At 40.0% G+C, this 26,181-nt stretch overlaps 1 protein-coding gene across 3 annotated transcripts in view; it reads right to left on the bottom strand.

The window, feature by feature from the left end:
- Positions 1–15,416, bottom strand: part of NONO (non-POU domain containing octamer binding) — a 15,719-nt gene extending 303 nt beyond the window's left edge. Inside the window, exons 1-11 of one of the 3 annotated variants that reach the window (XM_049643938.1) lie at positions 15,180–15,416; positions 7,684–7,843; positions 6,517–6,710; positions 5,032–5,333; positions 3,690–3,785; positions 3,309–3,505; positions 2,882–2,966; positions 2,383–2,485; positions 1,764–1,803; positions 1,428–1,537; positions 1–316 (exon numbers count right to left, since the gene is read on the bottom strand). The exon at positions 1–316 is cut by the window's left edge and continues 303 nt beyond it. In XM_049643938.1, coding sequence (XP_049499895.1) covers positions 182–316; positions 1,428–1,537; positions 1,764–1,803; positions 2,383–2,485; positions 2,882–2,966; positions 3,309–3,505; positions 3,690–3,785; positions 5,032–5,333; positions 6,517–6,710; positions 7,684–7,834 — 1,413 coding nt within the window. In that variant the 5' untranslated portion in view covers positions 7,835–7,843; positions 15,180–15,416 and the 3' untranslated portion in view covers positions 1–181. The other 2 variants (XM_049643937.1, XM_049643939.1) reach the window with 2 other exon arrangements.
- Positions 15,417–26,181: the final 10,765 nt, after the last annotated feature.

The following is a 26,181-nucleotide window of genomic DNA, read 5'->3' as shown; positions in this document are numbered from 1 at the left end:
TTAAATTTTATCGCCCCTCCCTTGCCCTCAGCCTCCAGCATACTCCCTTAGAGTAGTACAGGCAAGGAAGACCTAACTATTGGGAGGAATCCCTAACACTTTTTCCAGGGCAGAATTCTGGCTAGTCCAAAAAGGGTCTTTCTTTTAAGGGTTTTTGGGAAACTAGACACTGAAATTTTTATTAGTATCGGCGACGTTTGTTTGGAGCAAATTCAGCTCCAGGAGCTGCACGGTTGAACGCAGGAGGGGTTCCACCAATGGCCCCAATTCCTTCCATGGTAGCAGCCTGGCCAAAGCGTTCAGTTGTTGGTGGGGTCTTTTAAGAGAAAAAGAGAGCAATGTTACAATAGAACCTATGCCCCAAGCTTCCCACTCATCTGTAATACCTCCCCTGAAGGCCATTTCCACTTAACTATTCAAAGCTCTTTTTTTAAATGTTTATTTTTGAGAGAGAGAGCACAAGTGGGGGAGGTACAGAGAGAGAGGGGGACAGAGCATCCAAAGCAGGCTCTGCACAGCAGCAAGCCTGATGTGGGGCTTGAACCCACGAACCGTGAGATTGTGACCTGAGCCGAAGTTGATGCTCAACCAACTGAGCCACCCAGGCACCCCAATTACTCAAAGCTCTTGATGTGCTAGGGGTGACTAAGCCTGTTTAAAATCCCAGTGGACATCCTTGGGGCACCTAGGTGGCTGAGCCGGTTAAGTTTCCAACTCTTGGTTTCACCTCAGGTCATAATCTCCCGGTTTGTGGGATGGAGCCCCATGTCTAGATCTGTGCCATGCAGAGCCTGCTTGGGATGCTCTCTCTCTCTGCCCTTCCCCTGTTCATGCACTCTCTCAAAATAAACATTAAAAAATAAAGAACTCAAGTGGATATCCCTGAAAAGAAGGCTGTCTGAATTACAGACCCACCCAACTATCCTACCCTTATCTTTTTATCCCTATTCCTATTGATTAAATAATACTACATCCTGAATTCCCAGGTTGAATAATTTCCAGTTAAGTCTTTTCTCCTGAATTAAGTATATGAACAAGGACATGCCATCACTCTTCGGCAACATTAAGCCATCCAGTTTTAAAATTCTGATGCTATGACTATTAATTCAGGATTGTATGAGCCATAAAGCCTTGTGGATTTACATCTGTTTTATGTGATAATACCTAAGTTTCATTGCCTTCCCTCCAAAAAAAAAAAAAAAAACCCATTAACCCAAGGTAGCAACTAAACAGAAGGCATTTACTTAACTCCTAGACAAAGTATAGTTTGAGAATCGGTTTGTTCAAATCAAGACCTTGAGATTACATTTAATGGAAAACAGTGGTCTTAAAAACTATAGCAAAACTGTGGCAGACAGGGACTTTGAAAGCAAAGTCCTTTCTCCTATCATCATTTAGAATTACTGTAAGGCTCCACAGTTTATTACCAATCCCAAGGTTCCATCTGGCATCATAGTGGCAGGTCCTGGAGGAGCTGGGGTACCAGCTGGCACTGGAGCAGGGGGCATGGCGCCTCTGTTGTTTATGCCCATAGCACCTAAAGCAGAGCAGTGTGATCAGTACAGGAGACAGAGATTGTCAATCTCTGTGTGAGAGGAAACAATTCAACAAGACCTCTGAGCTAAGGACACGTTACCCCACCCAAAAACGATGCTCCCAGAAATGTCAGCCCCTTAAATCTGGACAATGTCTGAGAAGCTACATAGTTTACCAGAAATGAAACAAAAAAGGAAATCAGAACCATTAATCTCGTAAGTCCTTACCTCCCATGGCCATCTGGCCCATCCGTATCTCCTGTTCTCTCTGAAAAATAAGAAATACTCAAGACAGTCCAAGACAGCATTGCATTCTACCATTCACAATATACTGAGGACACACACTAAGGGAAGCAGATAGAGTGATCAACACGTTCCAAGTACATGGAGACCAAGATGAGGAAAACCAACATCTCCTTGCTAGTTGTGCAGTGGGTTCAAGGTTAGACCTACAAGGACTCAAGTCAGAGTCCCCTATTAGGAACAAAAGGAGAGGTAAAAGCCAAGGGGAAAGACAGTTGATTTCCTCTAGGACCCCAGTATGTGCAACAACTCCAAGGACACCAGAGAGCTAGTCAAGGCTGCTATAGGACTGGACAGATCTCATTGGGCAGTCACGGAGTCTAAACAGTATACACTGGCCCCAGCTCTTCATCCTAAATTGCCTATGAGACAAGAACTCCTCTTCAAACCTTATCTTTCCTTCCTATGAATTCTTCTAAAAGAGGAGTTTCATAGAATACAAAAACTGCTCATAACTTGTAATGTTTTAAAGTCCAAGTGGACATTTGGTGGGTCTGTCATATCAGGACTGCCCTGGCACATCATGGGCACATGGGAGATATACCGCATCAGGGAATGTTCCCTTGAATCCTTCCTGCTGTCGCCGCATCATTTCTTCCTGTTGCCGCCGCATCTCTTCTTCACGGCGCCTGCGCTCTTCCTCCTGCCTACAGAGAGTCACCAAGATATTTAGGCAGAGACATTCCAGAACTTGAGCAGATTATCTTAACAGGGACTCAGCCAAGGAAATTAAGAGCCTACTGAAAACTATCATAGCTTTCCAAAAAATTCACTGTAAATGTGTCCAGCCCTAAAAGCAAGTTCTTTCACAAAGGAGCCTCATGAGATCGGCACTCAGCTGCTTTACCTTTAGTGCAGCTCTGGATAATTCCGAGAACCATGGGCAGCCAAAATATTTCCCATCCAAAGGGAGAACTTGAGAAGCAGCCAGGAAATATTTGCCAACACATTTACAAATGCATGAGGTAGCATGGTGGTAGGAAACAGTAATGAGACATTACCTTTTAGAGGGATCAGAAAAAAAGGGTCTGAGAGTTAGTTACCTGAGCTCCAGTTGCTTTCGTTTTTGCACTTCTTGGTTGTGCAGCTCTTCCATCCTCCGGAGTTCTTCTTGACGCCTCATCAAATCTAAAAAAACAGACTAATTTAGAGTATTCTTCATTCTCCTCATACAGACCCAATAATTTTCCATAAATAAAGATCCAGAAAGCAAAAGGGATATATAATCCCTGAGTGGTCATCTGAGCTATCCAGATTCCAAAAATGAAGTCAAACGTATGATTTCTTTCTTCATAGAATCCAGTATTCTCTGCCACATCTCCAAGCTCATTTGACTACCAAGATCAACAAAATATTTCAGAAAATAAAAGCAGAGGTTTAGGCCTTTTTCTACTGAATGATACAAAGACCCTTCTGAAAAAAGCCATTTTGTTCTTGTTCTAGGTTTAAGACTTACAGGCCTATACTCACCCTGTCTCATTAACATGACTTGGTGCTCATGGCGAGCAGCCTCCATCTCCATCTCCAGCTTCTCACGAGCTTCCTTGATGTTGCGGTCCACTTGGTCCTGCTGCTGCTTCTCCATCTCAATGAGTGCCTTCCAGCGCATGGCATACTCATACTCAAAGGAGCCAGGCTGTGCAAATCTGGGTGGCTGTTCTCGCTCCCTATAGACAAAGTTCCTGGGCTATTAAAACTCTGTCAAAGATTCCCCCAACTAAGCACTGCATTACTCCTGAGGGCCATTGCCAGTGAATACATATAGCAAAGACCTGCCTCTTTTATACATCCCTTTACAAGCTTCCTTAAGAATAGACAAACACCTAACACGGAAGTGATGGGACCACATACTTATGAAATTGCTGGTTCTTTATAACCAGCTTCTCTGGAAGTCCCTCTTCATCATCCAACTGGTCCATGGGCTCCACAGTCACAGGCCGAGGAAATCTGGAAGCAAGCAGCTCAGCATTAATCAAATTATACCCTATACCAGGGTTCCTCTCTACACCGGTCACTGGCACAGCAAACCAGTCAGGGGTCAGGAATGAACAATTAAACATATTTCTGAAGGGGTTTTTACACCAAGCCCCAAGTAACTAAGGTCTTTTGATGGCATTATGTGGAATCTGAGGTTGAAAGGATGGAGTCAAGCTTTAGATCTCTGAATATAGCCTCAAAGATGTTCAAAGTAAATAGGATACTTAAGTACCGCCTAAATATCCAGTATCTAGAGAATACCAGACAATCACTTGGAATAAATACATGCATATGTGTTTTGCATGCACAAAACAACTTTTCAGAATTCTTTTTATTACTTTTTAAATTTTTTTTTAACTTTTTTTTTTTTAATTTATTTTTGAGACAGAGAGAGACAGAGCATGAACGGGGGAGGGGCAGAGAGAGGGAGACACAGAATCGGAAGCAGGCTCCAGGCTCTGAGCCATCAGCCCAGAGCCCAACGCGGGGCTCGAACTCACGGACTGCGAGATCGTGACCTGAGCCGAAGTCGGACGCCCAACCGACTGAGCCACCCAGGCGCCCCTTAAATTTTATTTTTGAGAGAGAGACAGAGACAGAGAGCAAGCAGGGGAAGTGCAGAGAGACGGAGACAGAATCTGAAGCAGGCTCCAGGGTCTGAGCTGTCAGCACAAAGCCTGACACGGGGCTCAAACCCACAAGCAGTGAGATTATGACCTGAGCCAAAGTTGGATGCTTAACCGACTGAGCCACCCAGGTGCCCCAACTTTTCAGAGTTCTAAGACTTCAAGGTAAAGGGAGATTTAATGCTGATTAAATGACAACCTACTAAAAGACTAAAAGGTTTTTTTTTTAATATTTATTTATTTTGAGAGACAAAGAGAATGTGTAGGGGGAAGGGGCAGAGAACGGGAGAAAGAATCCCAAGCAGGCTCTGCGTGGACATGGGACTTGATCTCATGAACCAGGAGATCATAACCTGAGCCAAAATCAAGAGTTGGGCACTTAACTGACTGAGCCACCCAGGCTCCCCTGAAAGGTTTCTTAATCCTCATAGTATTTTCATTAATTTTACACTGAAAACCCTACTAGAGAGCTGAAGTAGTATCCAAAGTCTTTAAGTGAACATAAGAACATGGTTCCTAGGGGCTAACTCTCCATACCACTGAAAGAAGTAGCAATCTAAATTCTATTTCTAAAAGCAACCCCTACTTACGTGGTTAACAGGAAGGAGCCTTCACTGCACCTGTCCAGAGCTTTCCGAGCAGCTGGCTTCCCTGAGAATTCAACAATGCCTTTTCCTGAGGGCCTTCCTCTATCATCCACGATGACTACAGCCCTTTCTACTTGGCCAAACACAGAAAAAGCTTCCTCCAGCAGTTCGTTAGAAACATACTGAGGAAGGTTTCGGACCGTGAGCGATGCACTATGGCATGCAAAGCGCACACGCAGCTGCTTTCCACGAAGTGGCATGTTGTCCAGCTCTACTTTGGCAATCTCTGCTAGGGTTCGCGTTTCCTAGGAAGCAGACAGAAATCAGAATAACTCAGTTTTGACAAAGACCACATCACAGCCATCGAGAGTCTAAAGTAGCATAGCTCAAAACAAAATGCCTCTCCCCCTAAAACCTTGACAATACACATATAAAGGAACCTTGATAGTACTGAAAGAATAGAGCTATGTTTCAGATAAATCTTTGGATGATAAATAGATAAACCTAACTGTTCTGATAGCCTTGCAATAAATCTATTGGGAATTCTAGAAGTAAATACTACTTACATGGTCATCAGTATCATAGGTTATTCTCCCAAGTGGTAATAGATCAGTGGGACAATGATGAGCCTAAAACCTACCCTTAAAATAGTAGCCAGAATATTTTAATTTCAGCTAGCTACATACAAGTTTAATGAGAATCATGTATGACCTCTACAAGACCTTTTTAGAACCACAAACCCTAATGGGAACCCCCTCTTATATTACTGAAGAGGAACCTTGAGCCCCAGAGAAAATGACTTGCCCATATACTCTTGTTAGTGGTAGATCTGGATTGGAAATTAGTTCTAACCGCCACTTCTAATAACCTTGCTAGCATATCATGTTCCTTGTTTATATAGATAATGTCTAGAAAAGATTCCCCCCCCATACACTTAAACATGTTTCCTAATTAAATCAGATTTTATGAAAAAAGATCTACAGTTAAAAATGGTTACGATAACCTTTTTTTAGCACAACTTAAAAATTTTTTAAAAATAAGATACAAATAAAATTGTCCCCTCATGATTTTATAAAGTCCTATGTAAGAACTTTTCAAAGAAATTATATAAACCCTAATCATTACTAAGATAAAATAAACTATGAGTTGATAATTATTGAAGCCGGGCATTAAGTATGTATACGTTCATATACTACTCTGTCTACTTCTATATGTTTGAAATTTACCAATTAAAAAGTTCCAACAGGCATACTTTAGTTTTAGCGTCCAAGGCAAATAAACCTATGTTGTCCTTGAAACAAAGCAAAACCTATGAGGAAAAATAAAAACAAAATCTGCATTTTCTGTCCTCTGCTACCAACTCCAACTATAAACATTTAACAAACAGACCATCTGAGAATTGTTTCCACTGTCTAATTTTCCAAGTCCATCATTCCCCAGTTTCCCGACCTTTTAGAGCACACATTCTAAAAACCCATGGTTGCTCACCAAGCGGATAAAGCCAAAGCCCTTATCCTTATGAATGAAGACTTCGCCTGCCTTCCCGTATTTCTCAAATAGTTTCCTCATCTCCTCCTCAGTGATGTCAGGAGGAAGATTGCCCACAAAGAGCCGGCTACGTTGGGTGAAGGTCTTCTCTCCTGGTTTCCTAAAATTCTTCAGGTCAATAGTCAAGCCTTCATCTGAGAGAAGACATACAGTCACTCAAAGGATTGGACAAAGAGATCTACAGTCACTTTCTCAGAGCTACAACTGCTCCCAGATTACGAAACCTAACTGCTGTAGAGAAGTCAAACACCATTTCCCAATGCAATCTATCCACTAACCACTTATCAGTAAATTGTACCTTAAAATGTGAAAGCAGTATGCAGACATCTGAGAGGACTCAATGGCACTACTATGGGCCAGGAGCCACCCAGATTAAGTCAGAGACAGAAAGACAATACAGGATCTATTGGTCAAAGGGAAAATTAAGCAAGTCAAGGAGACTTATGTCAGAAGGGATCAGCTTTTTAAATTTAAAACATAATTGCTCCATTTTCCCAATCTCTCACCAATTTTCATAACCTTTTTTTTTTTTTTAACCAACCTTCATAACCTTAACAGCTCCCATTCTTTCATGCTTAGGTTAATGGAATGAAAGGAAATGAGTTAGGAAACAGTATTCTTTGTAGGGATCTCTGGAAATAAAAGACGGGTAAGGTTGGTTCTAGTGTTAGAGGCACACAATAGGTGCTCAAAGTTGGCTAAATGAGTGGGAACGTGCCTTTAAAGAATGTTTACTCTGATTAAAAACAGGCTGGTACAGACCCCAGGCTAAAAGTATAACACTCAGTACCAGCCTTCTTTTCCATTAAAGACTTGCTCTATATTTTCTAACTACCAGTCATCTGATGATTACCTCTAAGAACCAAGCTCTGAGGTAAAATACAGACACGTCTGTTTGGCAGTAGACTATGCCAACACAGCACAGCAACTTGTACTCATCTGCTATCCAACACGTCTGCTCCTTGTTTCAGAGAATCACCCTTTTTCTATCCTGAGAAGTATTAGGAGATAAATAGGGAAAAGAAGAACAAAGGTGTGCCACAAAGGCTTATTCTTATAATCTCAAGACACTAATCTAAAACTACCCACTTACAAGTGTGAACTCACTTTGGCTGCTGGCTTGTTGCCCATTTGCAGGTATTGGTGGCGGTGGTGGCTGTTGCTGTTGCTGTTGGTGGTGCTGCTGGTGGTGATGCTGATGATGCTTCCTTGGAGTATGGTTTTGCTTCTCCAAGTTAAAGGTTTTATTGCTCTGCATTTTTGCACCCTAAAAGGAAAATGTGGACTGTCAAACATGATCAGGGCTTATCAGTCACCTTCCTGATGACATAATGCCACAAATCATCTCTGACGTCCTGGCTTTTGCCAGATTCAAACAACCGGGTATGTTGAACAAGTATGGCAAAGGAGTACCATTCAAAAATCTAAGAACAACCAGACATTAGCAGTTATGTTGCACACAGAAACTAGACAAGTACTGAATGAGAACAGGTTCACGAGAGTAACTGGAGGAAACTTCCAGTTCACTAATTCTATACATTAATTGGAAGCTACTTTCCTCAAAGAAGCCACCCCCTAAAAAATGGCCCTATCATAATATTAAAACACAATAAAATAGATTCTAGTTACCACAAGGACAAGAACTAGTAGTAAATCTTGTTCTCCAGCACACTGCACAGTCCTAGCCTATAGTAGATATTGTGGAATCAACAGTAGAAAAAGTATGAAATGTGGAGTTAGACTTAGATTTGAAGCATGGTCCTAATACTTAACAGCTATGTACTACTTAGTAAATTACTTCTTCACAAATTCCTTAAGCTGTTATAAAGGGGATAATAAAAACACCTACCTCTCAAGATGGCTAGGAGCGTTCATAAATATGTGAAAACACTAGTTCAGTAGTGGAATTTGGTAAGCACTCAGTAATTACTGTTATTAATCACAATAGAAAGATAAAGGACTACTAAAGCAATGAAAGCAATACACAAAGATGAATATACAATTGTAATTTTAAATCTCATCTAAAAAATCAATGTAAGATAAAAAAGAAAACAAAATGAAAATTCCTGGTACAATCCAGACTGAATTCACAAGTTGGTTTTAAGATGGAAATTTTCTAATTGATCTAGTTAACAAGCTGACAACCATCTTCCTCATTCAAGGACAGTTCTCCAGTAATTAAAGGAAAAAGCCAATCCTCAATCCTTCCCCCTAAACACAAGACCTTCTAGTCAGAGTTTAGCTGAAGGAAAGATGTGGAGAAGGACCTTGTCATGAATACTGGTTGTTTCCATTATATGAATCCTTTAAAATAAAGAAAACTAGGGGCGCCTGGGTGGCGCAGTCGGTTAAGCGTCCGACTTCAGCCAGGTCACGATCTCGCGGTCCGTGAGTTCGAGCCCCGCGTCAGGCTCTGGGCTGATGGCTCGGAGCCTGGAGCCTGTTTCCGATTCTGTGTCTCCCTCTCTCTCTGCCCCTCCCCCGTTCATGCTCTGTCTCTCTCTGTCCCAAAAAAAAATAAATAAAAAACGTTGAAAAAAAAATTTTAAAAAAAAAATAAAGAAAACTATTTCTCAAAGAAAATGTGACAATGTCTTGATAACTATTGATTTTGGATGATGGATACATGACAATACTTTATGTATATAAAAACTTTCCTGATACATTTCATCATATCCCGCCAAAACTAAACAACAATTATCAAATTCTATATCCACAAATTGTTTTATAAGACAATAGTAAGAGCTATCAAGATGTTGGGGTGTCTGGGTGGCTCAGTCAGTTAAGCGTCCAACTTCAGCTCAGGTCATGATCTCTCAGTTTGTGAGTTCAAGCCCCCCATTGGGCCTTCTGTCGTCAGCACAGAGCCATCTTTGGAAACTGTCTCCCTTTCTCTCTGCCCCTCCCCTGCTCTCTCTCTCTCTTTCAAAAATAAACAAACATTAAAAAAAAGAGCTATCAAGATGTTAATATTCTGTAACTTAAGAAGTTCTACTCCTAGAAATTTATCCTAAGAATATAATTCTAAAATTTAAAAAAACCACATCCATGAAATAGTCACTTCAATGACCTTTACAGTAACAAAATGACTTAAAATACCCAAAATTTTTTTTTTTTTTTTTAAATTTTTTTTTTCAACGTTTTTTATTTATTTTTTGGACAGAGAGAGACAGAGCATGAACGGGGGAGGGGCAGAGAGAGAGGGAGACACAGAATCGGAAACAGGCTCCAGGCTCCGAGCCATCAGCCCAGAGCCTGACGCGGGGCTCGAACTCACGGACCGCGAGATCGTGACCTGGCTGAAGTCGGACGCTTAACCGACTGCGCCACCCAGGCGCCCCAAAATACCCAAAATTTAAAAAAAAATTAGAGGTATGGTTTTTAATAAATTATGGTACATCTATTCACTGGAATGTTATACAGCATTAAAAATTATGAAGACTATGTAAACATGAAAAATGTTTAATCTTTTAAAAGGGGTAATAAAGAGGAAAAGGGTATTTTTTTTTCAAAAAGATATGAATGAGAAACCTGGGTAGCTCTTGATTTCAGCTCAGGTCATGATCCCAGGTTGTGGGATCGAGTCTCATGTTGGGCTCCATGTTTTGTGTGGAGCCTGCGTAGGATTCTCATTCTTTCTCTCTCCCTCCTTCCCCTGCCCCTCTCCCCTGCTCCCACTCTCTAAATTAAAAATAAATAAATAGGGGCGCCTGGGTGGCTCAGTCGGTTAAGCGGCTGACTTCGGCTCAGGTCATGATCTCACAGTCCGTGAGTTCGAGCCCCGCGTCGGGCTTTGTGCTGACAGCTCAGAGCCTGGAGCCTGTTTCAGATTCTGTGTCTCCCTCTCTCTGACCCTCCCCCGTTCATGCTCTGTCTCAAAAATAAATAAACGTTAAAAAAAAATTTTTTTTAATAAAAATAAATAAATATGTAAATACATGAATGTAGACAAAGAACAGAAGGCAAGCAAAAATGAAACCTGTCCTGTTTATACGTTATTGATCAGTTTTCATATATACATATATATATATACATATATATATATATGTATACACAAACACACAAATTGAAATATATTTCACTAACTCACCCAACAAATATTCACTGAATGTTTACTATTTGCTAGGCACTATTATAGGTGCTTGGGACGCATCAATGAATAAAGCAAAGATTCTTGACTTCAGTTGTGCTTATCTTCTAGTAAGACAAAATACACATAATTATATAGTACTTAATAAAAAATAAGTACTACTGGAAAATAAAGAAAAATGAGAGGGGGGAGTGGATAAGAAGTGAAAGGGATAAGACTGCAGGGTGCCTGGGTGGCTCGGTTAGTTAAGTGTCTGACTCTTGATTTCATCTGACTCCTGATCTTGGCCCAGGTCATGAACTCACAAATCCTGAGATTGAGCCCCTAGTTGGGCTCTGCCCAACAGGGTGGAGCCTGCTTGGGATTCTCTCTCCCGCTCTCTCCCCTCCCCTGCTTGCCTGCATGAGTGTGAACTCTCTCTCAAAGTAAACATTTTAAGAAGGAAGTAAGGCTGCAATTTTATTTACTTTTTTGAAAGTTTATTTACTTTGAAAGAGAAAGTGAACTGGCAAAGGGCAGAGAGAGAGAGAACCCAAGCAGGCTCCCCACTGCCAGCCCAACTCACCAACCGTGAGATCATGACCTGAGCCAAAATCTAGAGTTGGACACTTAATCCGGTTAACTGAGCCACCCAGGCACCCCTAGACTGAAATTTTAAATACATCTGTGAGAGAAGTCTAACTGGAAAGTTGACATTTAAGCCAAGACTTGAATCTTATTTATATCATTTCATCAATCTTATGTTTCTCATTAATAAGGCATCTATTACAAAACATACCTTTAATACAGAAAACTTAGAAATAAAAAAAAATCCAAAGACCCACCACTAGAAAATAGTCAACATTTACCCTTCCAGTCATTGTACATATACATATTTGTATATTATAGACTATTTTGCAACCTGCCTTTTCTACTTTATTACACGATAAACAACTTTTATATCACTAAATCTTCTACATTAATTAAAAAAATTTTAATGTTTATTTTTGAGACAGAGACAGAGTGCAAGGGGCAGAGAGAGAGGGAGACACAGAGTCCAAAGCAGGTTCCAGGCTCCATGCTGTCGGCACACAGCCCGACATGGAGCTTGAACACACCAACTGTGTGTAAGATGATGACCTGAGCCGAAGTGGGACATTTAACCGACTGAGCCACCCAGGCAAATCTTATACATTAATTTTTAATGGACATAGTATTTAGCCATCAACCAAGCACCTATTGTGTTGGACACTTGAGTTGTTCCTAGTTTTTCAACATTACATATAAACCATGTTCATAGCTAAATCTTGGAACACATCCATGAGTAAATATTCCTCCTACAATTTCGATTTTTACTTATTTACCTTCCAAAACATACAGTATCATTTCAATATAATGCAGTTATAATTTACCATTGTATATTCAGTTTTTCTTCACTTTTAGTGTGTCAGTATAATAATTTTTAACAGCTATACAAAGTCCATGTGGATATACACTAATTTACTAAACTATGAGACGTTTAGATTGTTTTCAGCTTTTTCTTATTATAATGTTGCAGTATCTTCTTGCTTATTGCTTTTCTAAATTATTTCCTTATAATAAATTCTTAAAATTAGAATTGAACCTATTTTTGTGACTCTTACCGCATAGTGCAGCACTGTTTCCTCCAAAAAAGGGAAATCATGTTTGTAAAAATAGGAGATTATAACATAAAAATTTATAAAGTCTACTCCAGCAACAGCTGAGGTTTGGGTTAGGTGGGCATTAGAATCAGATCTCTATTTGAGTCCCAGCTATTAAACACCTCCCTCTTCCCTGACTCCAAATTGGCCTATTGCAGAAACTTGAGTTATCTTCACAGCCGTTTCTCCAACTAGGTCCTCTTACCTTCTTACCCCTGGCTAGAATCCAAGGAAACTGTTTTTTTTTCCCCTTCCAGTCTTTAGTTTGGGAGTCAGTGGCCCCGACCTCAGTATCTTGCATCCCATTCAGAAATCCACAATATATATTGTGGATTAAATTACACATTACATTATATATATATAATATTACACAATTTACATTATGGATTTATATTACACATCAATAAAAATTCTCATAGAGATCTATTCAAAACTGAAATATTAAAAACTCTGTATTTGTATTTACATCCTAACCAAACCTCACCACTCCATTTCAGAAAAACCATTTTACAACTGCTAAGAAATGATCTGCTTCCTTGAGGATAAAATGCTAGCACGTTCTAAACCACTTAAGATTAAACTTCAAGGGAGATTATTTTTGGTTTTAGAAAGTGGAGCCTGGTAGTTGAGATGATAATACCAGATATTTACCAACCACTATATGCCAGGCACTGTGCTAAGTCTGCATTATCTCACTTAATGCTCAAAACTATTACTCTCCCGGATAAGAAAACTGATGCCCATCTAAGGTCACTCAAATGTGGAGCAAAGAGTGGAACTCACATCTATTTAACTCTAAAGCTCATACTCAGCACAATGATGCAAGCTAACTAATCAAAGCTTGATTTCAAAGTTTAGGGTCCAACAAACTGACTAGCCATGTCACCTAACTTCTGAGCCTCAGTTTACTCACCTATAAGAAGAGGGTAACAACAGCAACTTCACAGGGCTAGTTCCTTTAAGGACTAAAATGAGATCCTGACCACAGCAAGCATTTGTTCCTGCTGGGAACCACTATCCCTATTCCTACATTTGATTGGTGCTCTAGTTAGACAAATGTCATTAATTTACATGCTTCCTCCTCTCTTTTGGATTCTAGGAAAAATCATTTTTTACAACCAAACTGCCTACCTTAGTGTTTTTGAATAAATGTCTCCACAATGCTAATCTTTATAATTTTCCCTCCAGTTTATTCTTTCCCAAGAAGGCATTCAATGGTGAAGACTAAATAATATCGTATAAATCACTTAAAACAGTGCCCGGAAAGTACCAAGTACTCAGTTAAGTACTGGCCCTGTCACTTATTTCTGATGATGATCACCAACAGAATTTGGAATTAACTGCAGAAATGTCTTGTGAGCAATAAATTCACTGCCCCTTAACCATTGGGCCTCTGAGAACTAAGCACAACGATCAGCATCAAGGATTTGTCTACTTACCTGTCCCAATGACTAACTCAGATAAGGACTTTTGAGATAAAATATGTACTGCTGATTTAGAAAGACTGGGGCTATTGAACACAGTACAGTTGCACAAATGTGGTTTAGGTATAAGACCAAACACTACACCATACATATCTGAAATCCATTTTCAGGAAAAGGATCAACTTTGTAAGTGGAACCTGTGGGGGAAAACTGGTAAACATCTACTGACCTAGATGGCTGCATGGATATGGACTTGCCTTAAAGCTGTACAATGCACAGACATGGTAAGGTAGTTTTCTAAGTGTTTCTTAGGACCTTTCATTTATTAACAAGGAAGTTGGACAAACACACAGTATAAATCTAGCCAGATTTACAATATAAAGATACACAATATACAGTTAAATTTGAATTTCAGATAAAAAAAAATGATCTTTTAGTATAAAGCCCAAGCAACGCATGCTAAAAAGAATTTGTTTCCTATGTGAAATCCAAATGTAACGGGGCATCCTGTGTTTTAGCTGGCAATCCTACCCCCTACACCTACCTCAACTTCGGCTGAAGATAAAGTTCCTCCCAAGTCCTCCCTAATCTCAATTTCTCTGTTAAGAACACAAAGAAAGGTTTCAGGGGACAACAAGTTTCCCCAAGGGGAAAATACCCAATAGGAAATCCATAAAATTAATTTTCATTTTTAAAAAGTGATGCTGTAAATGGGTCGAGTAACTAGGCAACAAGACTTAAAAAGAAAAAAAAAAAAGAAAAAAAAGAAAAAAAAAAACCTGATTAGACAAACCGCGGGGTCTGGACTAGCAGATGAACTTCCCAGCTTAGAGTTTTGACAAAGAAACATCGCTGGGGGGGGGGGGGCGGCACTTCTCATTCTGAATTAATGGCCTCGCGAGGCTGAGAGGAGGAGCGCCGGCAAAGCGCCTCCTCCTCCAGCAACGACTTCAGGGCTCTCGGATAATAGACCCCACACCCTCAGGCCCAGGGCGGGTAAAAGGCCGGGGAACTTACTGACAGAACTCGGATTCGAAGACGAGTCGCATAAAGAAACGGAGCGGGAAAGGCAACGGGAGCCAGTCAAACGAGAAAGCAAAGCGAGCTGAGAGCGATGGGCCCCCGCGGGTGGGCTGAGGACGCCGTGTGGCGGCGGGGACAAGGCCTCAAGGGGCCTTGGAACGAACGGCCAACCTCCCTCCAAACCTAGCCTCGCCCTAGCCTCTTGTCGCAGGAAATCCTACTCCCCACCCAAAGAAGAACTAAGTCGTTCCAAAACTCACCCTCTACCGACTGTTCTCTCCTCAGAGTAACGGCGACGCTACACGGCCTCTACCGTCCCGAGAAAAGAGCGCGCGACCGCCGGAAACGAGACGACGGAGCTCGGTGCCTCCCAAGGGGTACAAAGTGGTGTACTTCATTGGTTACCTGAGTTGCCAATCAAGGTTTATCTCCAAAGGCGGAATCGGTTTTCCGCCATTTCTTCAACCGTATTGGCTACTGAATGCGAAAGGTTTGAGTTCGTGTGAACGACAGATGGGGACAAAGAGCGGGGCTGTCCACTTAATTCGCATGCGCAAACTGCCGCCTGCTCCAGACGGAAAAGGAAGGGGGAGGGGGATAGGTAGGGAGGGGGATGGAGGGTCGGAAGGAGAGACATAGCGGGCTGACGGAAAGACTGAAAGACCCAGTGATGGGAGCGGCAAAGAAAGGGGAAAAAGGGAGAGAGAGGAAAAGTGGAAAGAGAAGGGGAGAAAACATGCGCGTAGGCGTGCTCTGAGAAATCTTGCACTGCGCCTGTGCAAGAAGCGAGAGTAACAATGTCATTGTATTCAGCGTGGTAGATCTAGCCTTTTCCTTCTGAAAAAATGCCCCGCCATGTTTCTTTTTTCACACTTCCTCATTAGGGCTTGCACTCTGACACTCCATACTTAATCAGGTTTCTAGTTGCTTCTGCTGCCAGGTCTACTCGTGAAGCCCAACTGAAACAGTCATCACTATGGTTATGGTTATGATTATGGTTATGGTTCTTGAAAGGGATGGGGGAGAGGACAGGGGTGGGGGGGCGGGTTGATACTTTAGTCTCTGTGATTGCACATAATTGTAACCAGCACCTATTTCCATGGTAACCAGGCAACCCAGCAATCCAAACACCACTATTGTTCCTGCAATTTACACAGATTCAACAGGTGTCTTCATTGCCATGGGTACATTGTTTCCATGTACAGGTACAGACTGATTCTCTATTCTCTAGGATGCCAATCAGGTAGGCACTTTCATTTTTCAGGATTCAAGTTAATCAAGAGCATAAGGCTCAACTGATCGGTGTTTGTAGTTAGTTCTCACTAGTTAACTATTTCACACTCAGGGTTTCAGGGTGCCCAAACTGGCGTCACCTTATGTGGGGTCAGTGATCTAGATCTGCACTGTCCAATGCGAACTAATACAAGTATAGAAAGGTTATTTGCTCTGTTCAATGCAGTAACTACTGGCTATACATAATGTGGCCACTGAGGACTTGAGATATGATTTGTGCGACTAAGGAACTGAATTGTGTTTTTTAAAATATTTTATTTTTTTTAAGAAAGATTTTCTTATTTTTTTAATGTTTATTTATTTTTGAGAGAGAGAGTGTGAGCGGGGCAGGGCAGAGAGAGAGAGAATCTGAAGAAGGCTCCAGGCTCTGTGCTGTCAGCACAGAACCCAACACGTGGAGCACTTAACTCACAAACTGTGAGATCATTACCTGAGCTGAAGTGGGACACTTAACTGACTGAAACACCCAGGCATCCCGTAAGATTTTATTTTTTAAGTTTATTTTTGTTTTGAGAGGGAGAGAGAAAAAAAAAGCGTGAGTAGGGGAGGGGCATAGAGAGAGAGGGAAGGAGATAATCCCAAGCAGGCTCTGCACTGCCTGCAAGGAGCCCAATGTGGGGCTTGAACCCTCGAACCATGAGATCATGACCAGAACGGAAGTCAGATGCTTAACCAACTGAGTCATCCAGGCACCCAGGTACTGAATTGTTAATTGTATTTAATTTTAATTAGCTAAAATTTAAATGCTTTATTTTGAGAGAGAGAGTATGTGCACATGCAGGCAAGGGAGAGGGGCAGAGGGAGGGGGAGAGAGAGAGAGAGAGAGAGAGAGAGAGAAAGAAAGAATCTTAAGCAGGCTCCATGCTCAGCATGGAGCCCAACAAGGAACTCAATACCATGACCTTGGTATCATGACCTAAGCCGAAATCAAGAGTTGGACACTCAACCCACTGAGCTACCCCAGGTGCCCCTATGTTTCTATTTTCTATATTTGTACTGACTTGGTCAACAAATGTGCATACTTTTTTATACACATAGGATTAAGCTAAACTATACATACTTTTCTGAGCCATGACTTTCTCACTTTAAAAAATAATTTAGCTTTTTTTGCATATAAGTGTATAAAGATCTATGAGGAATTTTTAATATCAAATATTTTACAGACACCCAAATGATGGTTTATAGTGTCTCTTGAATGAAAAATACAAATTATAAAAAAAGCTATGAATTCAATAACACTTCAATGAATGTATGCTTTGTTAAAAATCACAACAGCTGTTTATATTGGAAAATATTTGGTAGCAAAGTAAAAGAAAAATTGTACATTTGTGTATCTCCTCAAGACAATCACAACATAAACAGAGAAATGTTGATATGAACAAATAATTGCAATATTCTAGGCAAATAAAATAATAGCATATTAGAGGTAACTCATATTAGTGGTAACTCACAGGTAGGAGGGCTCTGCATGAGTGGATCAGGAATGGTTTCACAGGAAAGAACACTTTTGAATTGGGTCTTAACCAAGAGGTTGAAGTCAGACCGATTTGCAACGGATCAGAGGCAGAATGACCTATGTTTTAGGTAATTTGGCATAGTTGAAGAAAAGTAGGGAAGCTAAGTCATAGGAAATTAGGCAAGAGAGATAGGCATAGGCCAAATTAAGGGCCCGTGCTGTGCTTAGAAGTTTGTACTTTACTTTGTAGGTGATGGGGAGACATTGAAAAGTTTGTTTTTTTTTTTTTTGAGAGAGAGAGAATAAGTGGGGGAGGGGCAGAGAGCGGAGAGGAGAGAGTATCCGAAGCAGGCTTTGCCATAACAGGCTGACAGCAGTGAGCCCAATGTGGGGCTTGAAGTCACGAACTGCGAGATCATGACCTGCACTGAAGTTGGATGCTCAACCGACTGAGCCACCCAGGCGCTCCTTGAAGAGTTTTTTTTTTTTTTAATAATTTATATTGTTTTTTTCTGATAATAAAAGTAATATATGCTTTTTGAGGGCAAAACTTGAAAAGAGAAGTACAAAAACCATCATAATCCCATTATGGAGAAATTGTTGTTAACATTTTGGTATATTTTCTTCCAGATTACCACAGACATGGGTATGCGTGCCTCTGTGTGTGTGTGTGTATTTATTTGCTCATTTATTTTTTAATTTTTTAAAGCTTATTTATATATTTTGAGAGAGAGTGAGCAGGGGAGGGGCAGAGAGAGAGGGAATGAGAGAAAATCCAAGGCAGGCTCCACGCCAACAGTGAGGAGCTCCATGTCAGGCTCGAATCCATGAACTATGAGATCATGACCTGATCCAAAACCAAGAGTCAGACGCTTAACTGACTGAGCCACCTAGGTGCCTCTTATTTATTTATTTATTTATTTATTTATTTATTTATTGAGAGTGAAAGAGACTGAGAGACAGAATAAATTTTTTCTATATCTGATAGGTTTGAACTTCAGAAAGATCACTGTATTACTGTCCTGAAGCTGTTGTAAAAAATTACCACAGATTAGGTGGCTTTAAAAAGCAGAAGTTTATTCTCTCACAGTTCCGGAAGCCAGAAGTCTGAAATCACTATCACTGGGAAGAAATTAAGATGTGGGCAGGGCCATGATTCTTCAGTATCTCTCAGGAAGCTCTAGGGGAGACCGTGTCTTGTCTCTTCCAGTTCCAGTTCTTGGTGGCTGCTGGCATTCCTTGGCTTGTGGCTGCATCACTGCAATTTCTGCCTCCATGGTCACATTGCCTTTTCCTTTGTGTGTCAAATCTCTCTCTGCTTCTCTAAGAACTCTTGTCATTAAATTCAGGGCCCATCTGGATAATTTCCCCATCTTAAGAGCCTTAACTTAGTCACATCTGCAAAGTCCTACTTTTTTGCCATGTGAGGTAATATTCACAAGTTCCAGGAATTAGGACATGGATATCTTTTGGGGGCCATTATTAAGCTTCCCACAATCACCCTTGCAACAGTGTGTAGAAAAGATTGGAGGAGATAACAAAGGAGATCAGGTCACCAGTTGGAATACAATAATCATTTCAGGTGAAAAATGAAAGCCTGAACTAAGTGGTTGTAGGCATAGAGAAGAGGAAACCGAATCCAAATACATAGAAGGCAGGATCAAAGGGGACTTAATAGCCAATTAAATGCAGGGGTAAGGAGTGGAAGATTAGAATGATTCCCAGGTTTCTGTTTGTGGTGCCTGGTCATCTGATTATGCCACTAACTAAGATAGGAAACAGTGGAGGCAGAGCACCATTGGGAGGGTGGGGCGAGGAGTCCATTGGTGCACTTTGGCCAAGTCAAGTTCAAGGTGAGAGGAGCCAGCCAAGCAACAGAGGAAAAGTTTGACCTCTGAGAGGTCAATATTTTATAATTATTATTATCAATCATATTTATTGAATACTTTAAAGGTATTGAACATAATAATATGGGATGTATCAGTACTAAGTATGATTTCTGTCCTTAGTAAGTTACCAAGTAACTAAATAAACAGAAAACATTAATCAAGAGAAAGTGGAAAAAGGGGGGCCTGGGTGGTGCAGTCGGTTAAGTGTCTGACTCTTGATCTTGGCTTAGGTCACAATCTCATGGTTTGTGAGTTTGAGCCCCACATCCGGCTCTGTGCTGTGATGGTCTGGAGCCTGTTTGGCATTCTATCTCTCCTTCTCTTTGCCCCACCCCTGCTTGTGAACTCACTCTCTCTCTCTGTCTCTCTCTCAGAATGAATAAAAAAACTTAAAAAATTTTAAAAGAGAAAGTGAAAAAAAAAGTGAACAGCCTGGTCTCCAATACTGTTTTAAGAACTATAAGTGATCATCACCTGCATTCAACATTGTACTAGAAGTTGTAGCCAGGGAAATTGGCAAGAAAAAAATAATAGGTGTCCAAAATAAAAAGGAAGAAGTAAAACTATCTGTTTGCAGATGACATCTTGTATATAGAAAACCCTAAGGAATCTGCTAAAAAAATTATTAGAACTAGGAAAGAGCCCAAGTGTCCATTCATATATATAAATATATACACAATGGAATATTACTCAGCCATGAACAAGAATGACATCTTGCCATTTGCAATGGCGTAGATGGAACTAGAGTGTATTATGCTAAGCAAAATAAGTCACTGAGAGAAAGACAAATACCATATGATTTCACTCATGTGGAATTTAGGAAACAAATTGGGAAGGGGAAAATAAGAGAGAGGGGGAAACAAACCATAAGAGGGTTAACAATAGAGAACAAACAGATAAAAACAAAAAAATTAAATAAAAAATTAAGTTAAAAAAAGAGAACAAAGAGTTGGTGGAGGGACGTGGGGGGAGGGCTAAATGGGTGATGGGTATTAAGGAGGGCACTTTTATATGAGCACTGGGTGTTATACGTAAGTGATGAATCACTAAAATCTACTGAAACCAATGTCACAAGATATGTTAACTAACTAGAATGTAAATAAAAATTTGGAGACTTTGGAAGAAAAAAACTATTAGAACTAATAAATGAGTTCAGGGTTGCAGGATACAAGATCAATATGCAAATGTAAATTGTATTTCTATACACTTACAGTGAAGAATTTGAAAATGAAATTAAATCCATTTACAAAAACATGAAAAGGAATAAAGTGCTTAGGAACAAATTTAACAAAAGCATAAAACTTACACTCTGAAAACTACAAAACATTGCTGGAAGAAATTCAAGAACATCTAAATAAATGGATTTTGATTAGCAGATAACAAGTGTTAGCAAGAATGTGAGAAACTAGAAATCTTCTGATGGATATATAAAATAGTGCAGCTACTTTGGAAGATAGTGTATCAGTTCCTCAATTAAACATAATGTACCACATGATCCAGAAATTCTACTCCTAGTTATATACCCAAGAGAAATGAAAATGTGTGTTCACATAAAAACTTGTATATATGAATGTTTATAGCAGTATTATTCATAATAGCCCAAAGGTACATCAACTGATGAATGGATAATCGAAATATGGTATATCCATACAATGGAATAATATTCAGGCATACAAGGAATAAATTCTGACATATGGTACAACATGGATGGACCTTAAAAACATTATGTCAATTGAAAAAAGCCAGTCACAAAAGACCACATATATGATTCCATTTATATGAGATGTCTAGAATAGGTGAATCTATGGAGACAGAGAGTAGAATGGTGCTTGCATAAGGCTATGGGGGATGGAGTGATGGGAGAATATAGCTAAAGCATACAGGTTTTCTATTTTTTTTAATGATAACAATGGGTGGAAATGCAAACTGGTACAGCCACTGTGGAAAACAGTATGGAGTTTCCTTAAAAAAATTAAAAATAGAACTACCCTGTGATCTGGTAATCACACTACTGGGTATTTACCCAAAGAAAACAAAAACACTAATTCAAAAGGAGACATGCACCCCTATATTTAAACAGCATTATTTACAATAGCCAAATTACAGAAGCAACCTAAATGTCCGTCGATAGATGAATGGATAAAAAAATGTGAGATACATATATATGTATATATGTATACATATATAAACATACAATGGAATATCATTTGTCCATAAAAAATGAAATCTTACCATTTGCAACAACATGGATGCATCTAGAGAATATAATGATAAATAAAACAAGCCAGTCAGAGAAAGATAAATACCATATGATTTCACTCATATGTGGAATTTAAGAAACAAAACAAATGAACAAAGGGGGAAAAAAAGAGACAAAAAAACGGACTCTTAACTATGGAGAACAAACTCATGGTTCCCAGAAGGGAGGTGCATGGGTGAAATAGGTGAAGGGGATTAAGAGTACACGTATCTTGATGAGCACTGAATAATATGTGAAATTGTTGAATCACCATATTGTACACCTGAAATTAATATAATATGGTGTGTTGATTACACTGGAATTAAAATAATAAAAAATAAATGATGATGACGTAAAACTGAGGTAAATCATTGCACACATCCGTGAATATACTAAAATCCATTGAATTATACAATTTAAATGGGCAAATTGTATAGTAAATGAATTCTATCTCAATAAAGCTCTCATTTAAAAAAAAAGTGTAAATGGAACTCAGAGAAGTAATATTTATGTAAGTTGACTTCCCAAGGGATAGTGCCATAGCAGAAAGTCTGTAGAGACCTTGGGACCCACATATATCCTAGAGTGTGTCTTATAAAGTCAGTTGATCTTATGGGAGTAAATTGGGATATGTTGCCTCCAAAGTTGGGAGAGATGTTTGGACAGGACAGAGGGAATGTTAAAGAGGGGAGTATAGTCAGAAGCATACTAGGTCAGATTGCCACAAATGGACTTGCTACTAAGGAGGAATTTTTCACTGCATTTCACTAATCCTTCTGTTTTCTAATTTTAATTCCAGTTAGTTAACATACAGTGTTATATTAGTTTCAGGTGTACAATATAGTGATTCAACAATTCCATATATTACCCAGTGCTCATCATGACAAATGCCCCATCACCTATTTTAACCCAACCCCTTCCCCTCCCCTCTGGTAACAATCAGTTTGCTTTCTATAATTAGAAATCTGTTTGGGGGCACCTGGGTGGCTCAGTAGGGTAAGCGTCTGACTTCGGCTTAGGTCATGATCTTGCAGTCTGTGAGTTCGAGCCCCGTGTCAGGCTCTGTGCTGACAGCTCAGAGCCTGGAGCCTGCTTCCAATTCTCCCTCTTTCTCTGCCTCTCCCCTACTCACACTCTGTCTCTCTTTCTCTCAGAAATAAATAAACATTAGGGGCGCCTGGCTGGCTCAGTCGGTTAAGCGTCTAACTTTGGCTCAGGTCATGACCTCACAGTTCATGAATTCGAGCCCCCAATAGGACTCTGTGCTGACAGATTGGAGCCTGGAGCCTGCTTCAGATTCTGTGTCCCTCTCTCTGCCCCATCTGCTGCTCATGCTCTGTCTCTGTCTGTCTCTCTCTCCCAAATATAAATAAAAAATTAAATAAATAAATATTAAAAAATTTTTTAAATCTCATGTATAAATTCTAAAAAAAAATCTGTTTCTTGGTTTGTCTCTTTTTCCCTTTGCTCATCCGTTTTGTTTCTTAAATTCCACATATAGAAGTACTGAGTAAATACCCAGTAATGCAATTACTGGATCATAGGGTAGTTTTTTTTTTTTTTCTTAAAGTAAGCTCTATGCCCATCATAAGGCATGAATTTACAATCTCAAGATTGAGTCCCATGCTAGGATAGTTCTATTTTTTAACTTCTTGAGGAACCTCTATACTGTTTCTACACAGTGGCTGCACCAGTTTGCATTCCCACCAATAGTGCATGAGTGTTCTTTTTTCTCCACATCCTCGCCAACACCTGTTGTTTCTTGTGTTGTTGATTTTAGCCATTCTGACAGGTATGAGGTGTTATCTCATTGTTCTGATTTGCATTTCCCTGATAGTAAGTGATGTTAGACATTTTTTCATGTGTCTGTTGGCCAACTGCATGTCTTCTTTAGAAAAACGTCGGGGCGCCTGGGTGGCTTGGTCGGTTAAGCGTCCGACTTCGGCTCAGGTCATGATCTCACGGTTCGTGAGTTCGAGCCCCGTGTTGGGCTCTGTGCTGACAGCTCAGAGCCTGGAGCCTGTTTCAGATTCTGTGACTCCCTCTCTCTCTGCCCCTCCCCTGTTCATGATCTGTCTCTCTCTGTCTCAAAAATAAATAAACGTTTAAAAAAAAGAAAAGAAAAATGTGTGTGTCTTCTGCCCATTTGTAATTGGATTATGTTTTGGGGGTGTTGAGTTTTGTAAGTTCTTTATATATTTTGGATACTAACCCTTTATCGGATATGTCATTTGCAAATATCTTCCCTCATTCTGTAGGCTTTTAGTTTTGTTCTGTGCAGAAGCTTTCTGTTTTGATGTAGTTCCAATAGTTTCTTTTTGCTCTTGTTTCCTGTGCCTCAGGAGACACATCTAGAAAAAAGTTGCCTCAGCCTGTGTCAGAGATTACTGCCTGTGCTCTCTTCTAGGATTTTTACAGTTTCAGGTCTCATATTTAGGTCTTTAATCCATTTAGAATTTATTTTTGTGTATGGTGTAAGAAAGTGGCTAAGTTTCATTCTTTTGCATGTAGCTGACCAGTTTTCTCAACACCATTTGTCCTTTTCTCATTGGATATTCTTTCCTGCTTTGTTGAAGATTAATTGACCATATAGTTGTGGGTTTATACTAATCCTTCTTTTTAAAGATGAAGATTCCTTATTTTTGCCTTCCTGCCTTTGCTCCTCTCTTATTTCACTCTTATCTTTTTCCTTGTTAAGGCTTACATTATAGAAATAGTACTACAATTTGAGTTCATTGGGGGCTTTTTTCCTCTCTCTGTCCTTAATTCACTCATCCATCAATTCATCCAATAAACATTTACTGAGTATCAGGAACTATGCTAGATGCTGGAGATAGAGATGAGTAAAAACTGGTCTCTATTATTGAGGAACTGACAGTCTAGCATTTCCCAATGTCTCCCTAAATACATATTTCCTTTTCTTCATTCCAGGGTACTTCAGAATGGTATAAAACATTAAGAATCCATGTGTTTCCATACTTGATTCTAAAGAGTGAACTTCACTCTAATCAAATGATCGCCAAATAGCACTTCCATTTATTTGACCAGGTTATATGTAGGTTTGCCTGTGGTGAAAAAATAAAAGTTTGAGGGGCGCCTGGGTGGCTCAGTTGGTTGAACATCCGACTTCAGTTCAGGTCATGATCTCACAGTTGGTGAGTACAAGCCCCACGTCGGGCTCTGTGCTGACAGTCAGAGCCTGGAGCCTGCTGCAGATTCTGTGTCTCCCTCTCTCACCGCCCCTCCCCAGCTTGCATTCTGTCTCTGTCTCTCTCTCTCAAAAATAAACATTAAAATTTTTTTAAAATTTTTTTAATGTTTATTTATTTTTGAGAGAGACAGAGACAGAATGCGAGTGGGTTAGGGGCAGAGACAGAGGGAGACACAGAAGCAGAAGCAGGCTCCAGGCTTTGAGCTGTCAGCACAGAGCCGGATGCGGGGCTCGAACTCACGAGCTGAGATCATGACCTGAGCCAAAGTTGGACGCTCAACCAAATGAGCCACCCAGGTGACCCTAAAAAAATTTTTTTAATAAAGTTTGACATCCAAGAGTAATTAATTAAAGCATGGTACATCCAAATGATGAAATAATACACAGCCTTTACAAATATGTTCTAGAACATATTGTACAAGATAATTCCAATTTTGTAAAAAATATGTATGCAAAAAAAGGACCAGAAAGATATACATCAAATAGAGCAGTGGTTATCTCCGGGTATAATAGGTAGAATATAAGTGATTAGTGCTTTCCTCTTCAGGTTTTTCATGTTTTCCAAAATTTTTACAGTGAACATTTGTATTTTTGTAATCAGAAAACATATATAAGTATATATATATGTGCATATATATATACACATGTGTATATATATTACATATAGACACGTATATATATAATTAAAATGAAAGAGCTCTCATGAGGACAGGGATAGAGATTTTACCTGCCTTATAGTGCTTGCAGCACTTCAGGAGTGCTTTGTAAATGATGACTAACAAGTAACACAATTGAGAACTGTGTGGTAACTAACAAAGCTGAAAATGACAGTGTTGAATTGCAGGCCACACTCTTACCCAACCCCTCCACCCAGTTCTATATTACAGCCTTTTATCTGTGGCTGGTACATATTCAGATCTATCAACTGTGGGCATTCTTGGCTTAAAGACAAAAATATATATATATTTATACAATATGAAGGTTTCAGGATACAAAGTCCCAGACCATGCATGAGGTCAGATATATTTCTCTTTCTTTTTAATTTTTTTTAAGGTTTATTCATTTTTGAGAGACAGAGTGCAAGCGTGGGTGGGGCAGAGAGAGAGGGAGACACATAATGTGAAGCAGGCTCCAGGCTCTGAGCTGTCAGCACAGAGCCTGACCCAGGGCTCAAACTCACAAGCTGTGAGATCATGACCTAAGCCGAAGGTGGACGTTTAACCGCTTAACCGACTGAGCCACCCAGGCGCCCCTATTTCTTTTAAAATGACAATAGTAACTGGGGCTCCTGGGTGCCTCAGTTGGTTGAGCTCCCGACT

The sequence above is a fragment of the Panthera uncia genome, chromosome X, assembly GCF_023721935.1.
Source record: "Panthera uncia isolate 11264 chromosome X, Puncia_PCG_1.0, whole genome shotgun sequence".
In the NCBI taxonomy this organism is placed as follows: Eukaryota; Metazoa; Chordata; class Mammalia; order Carnivora; family Felidae; genus Panthera; species Panthera uncia.
This window is presented reverse-complemented; position numbering and strand designations above follow the sequence as displayed.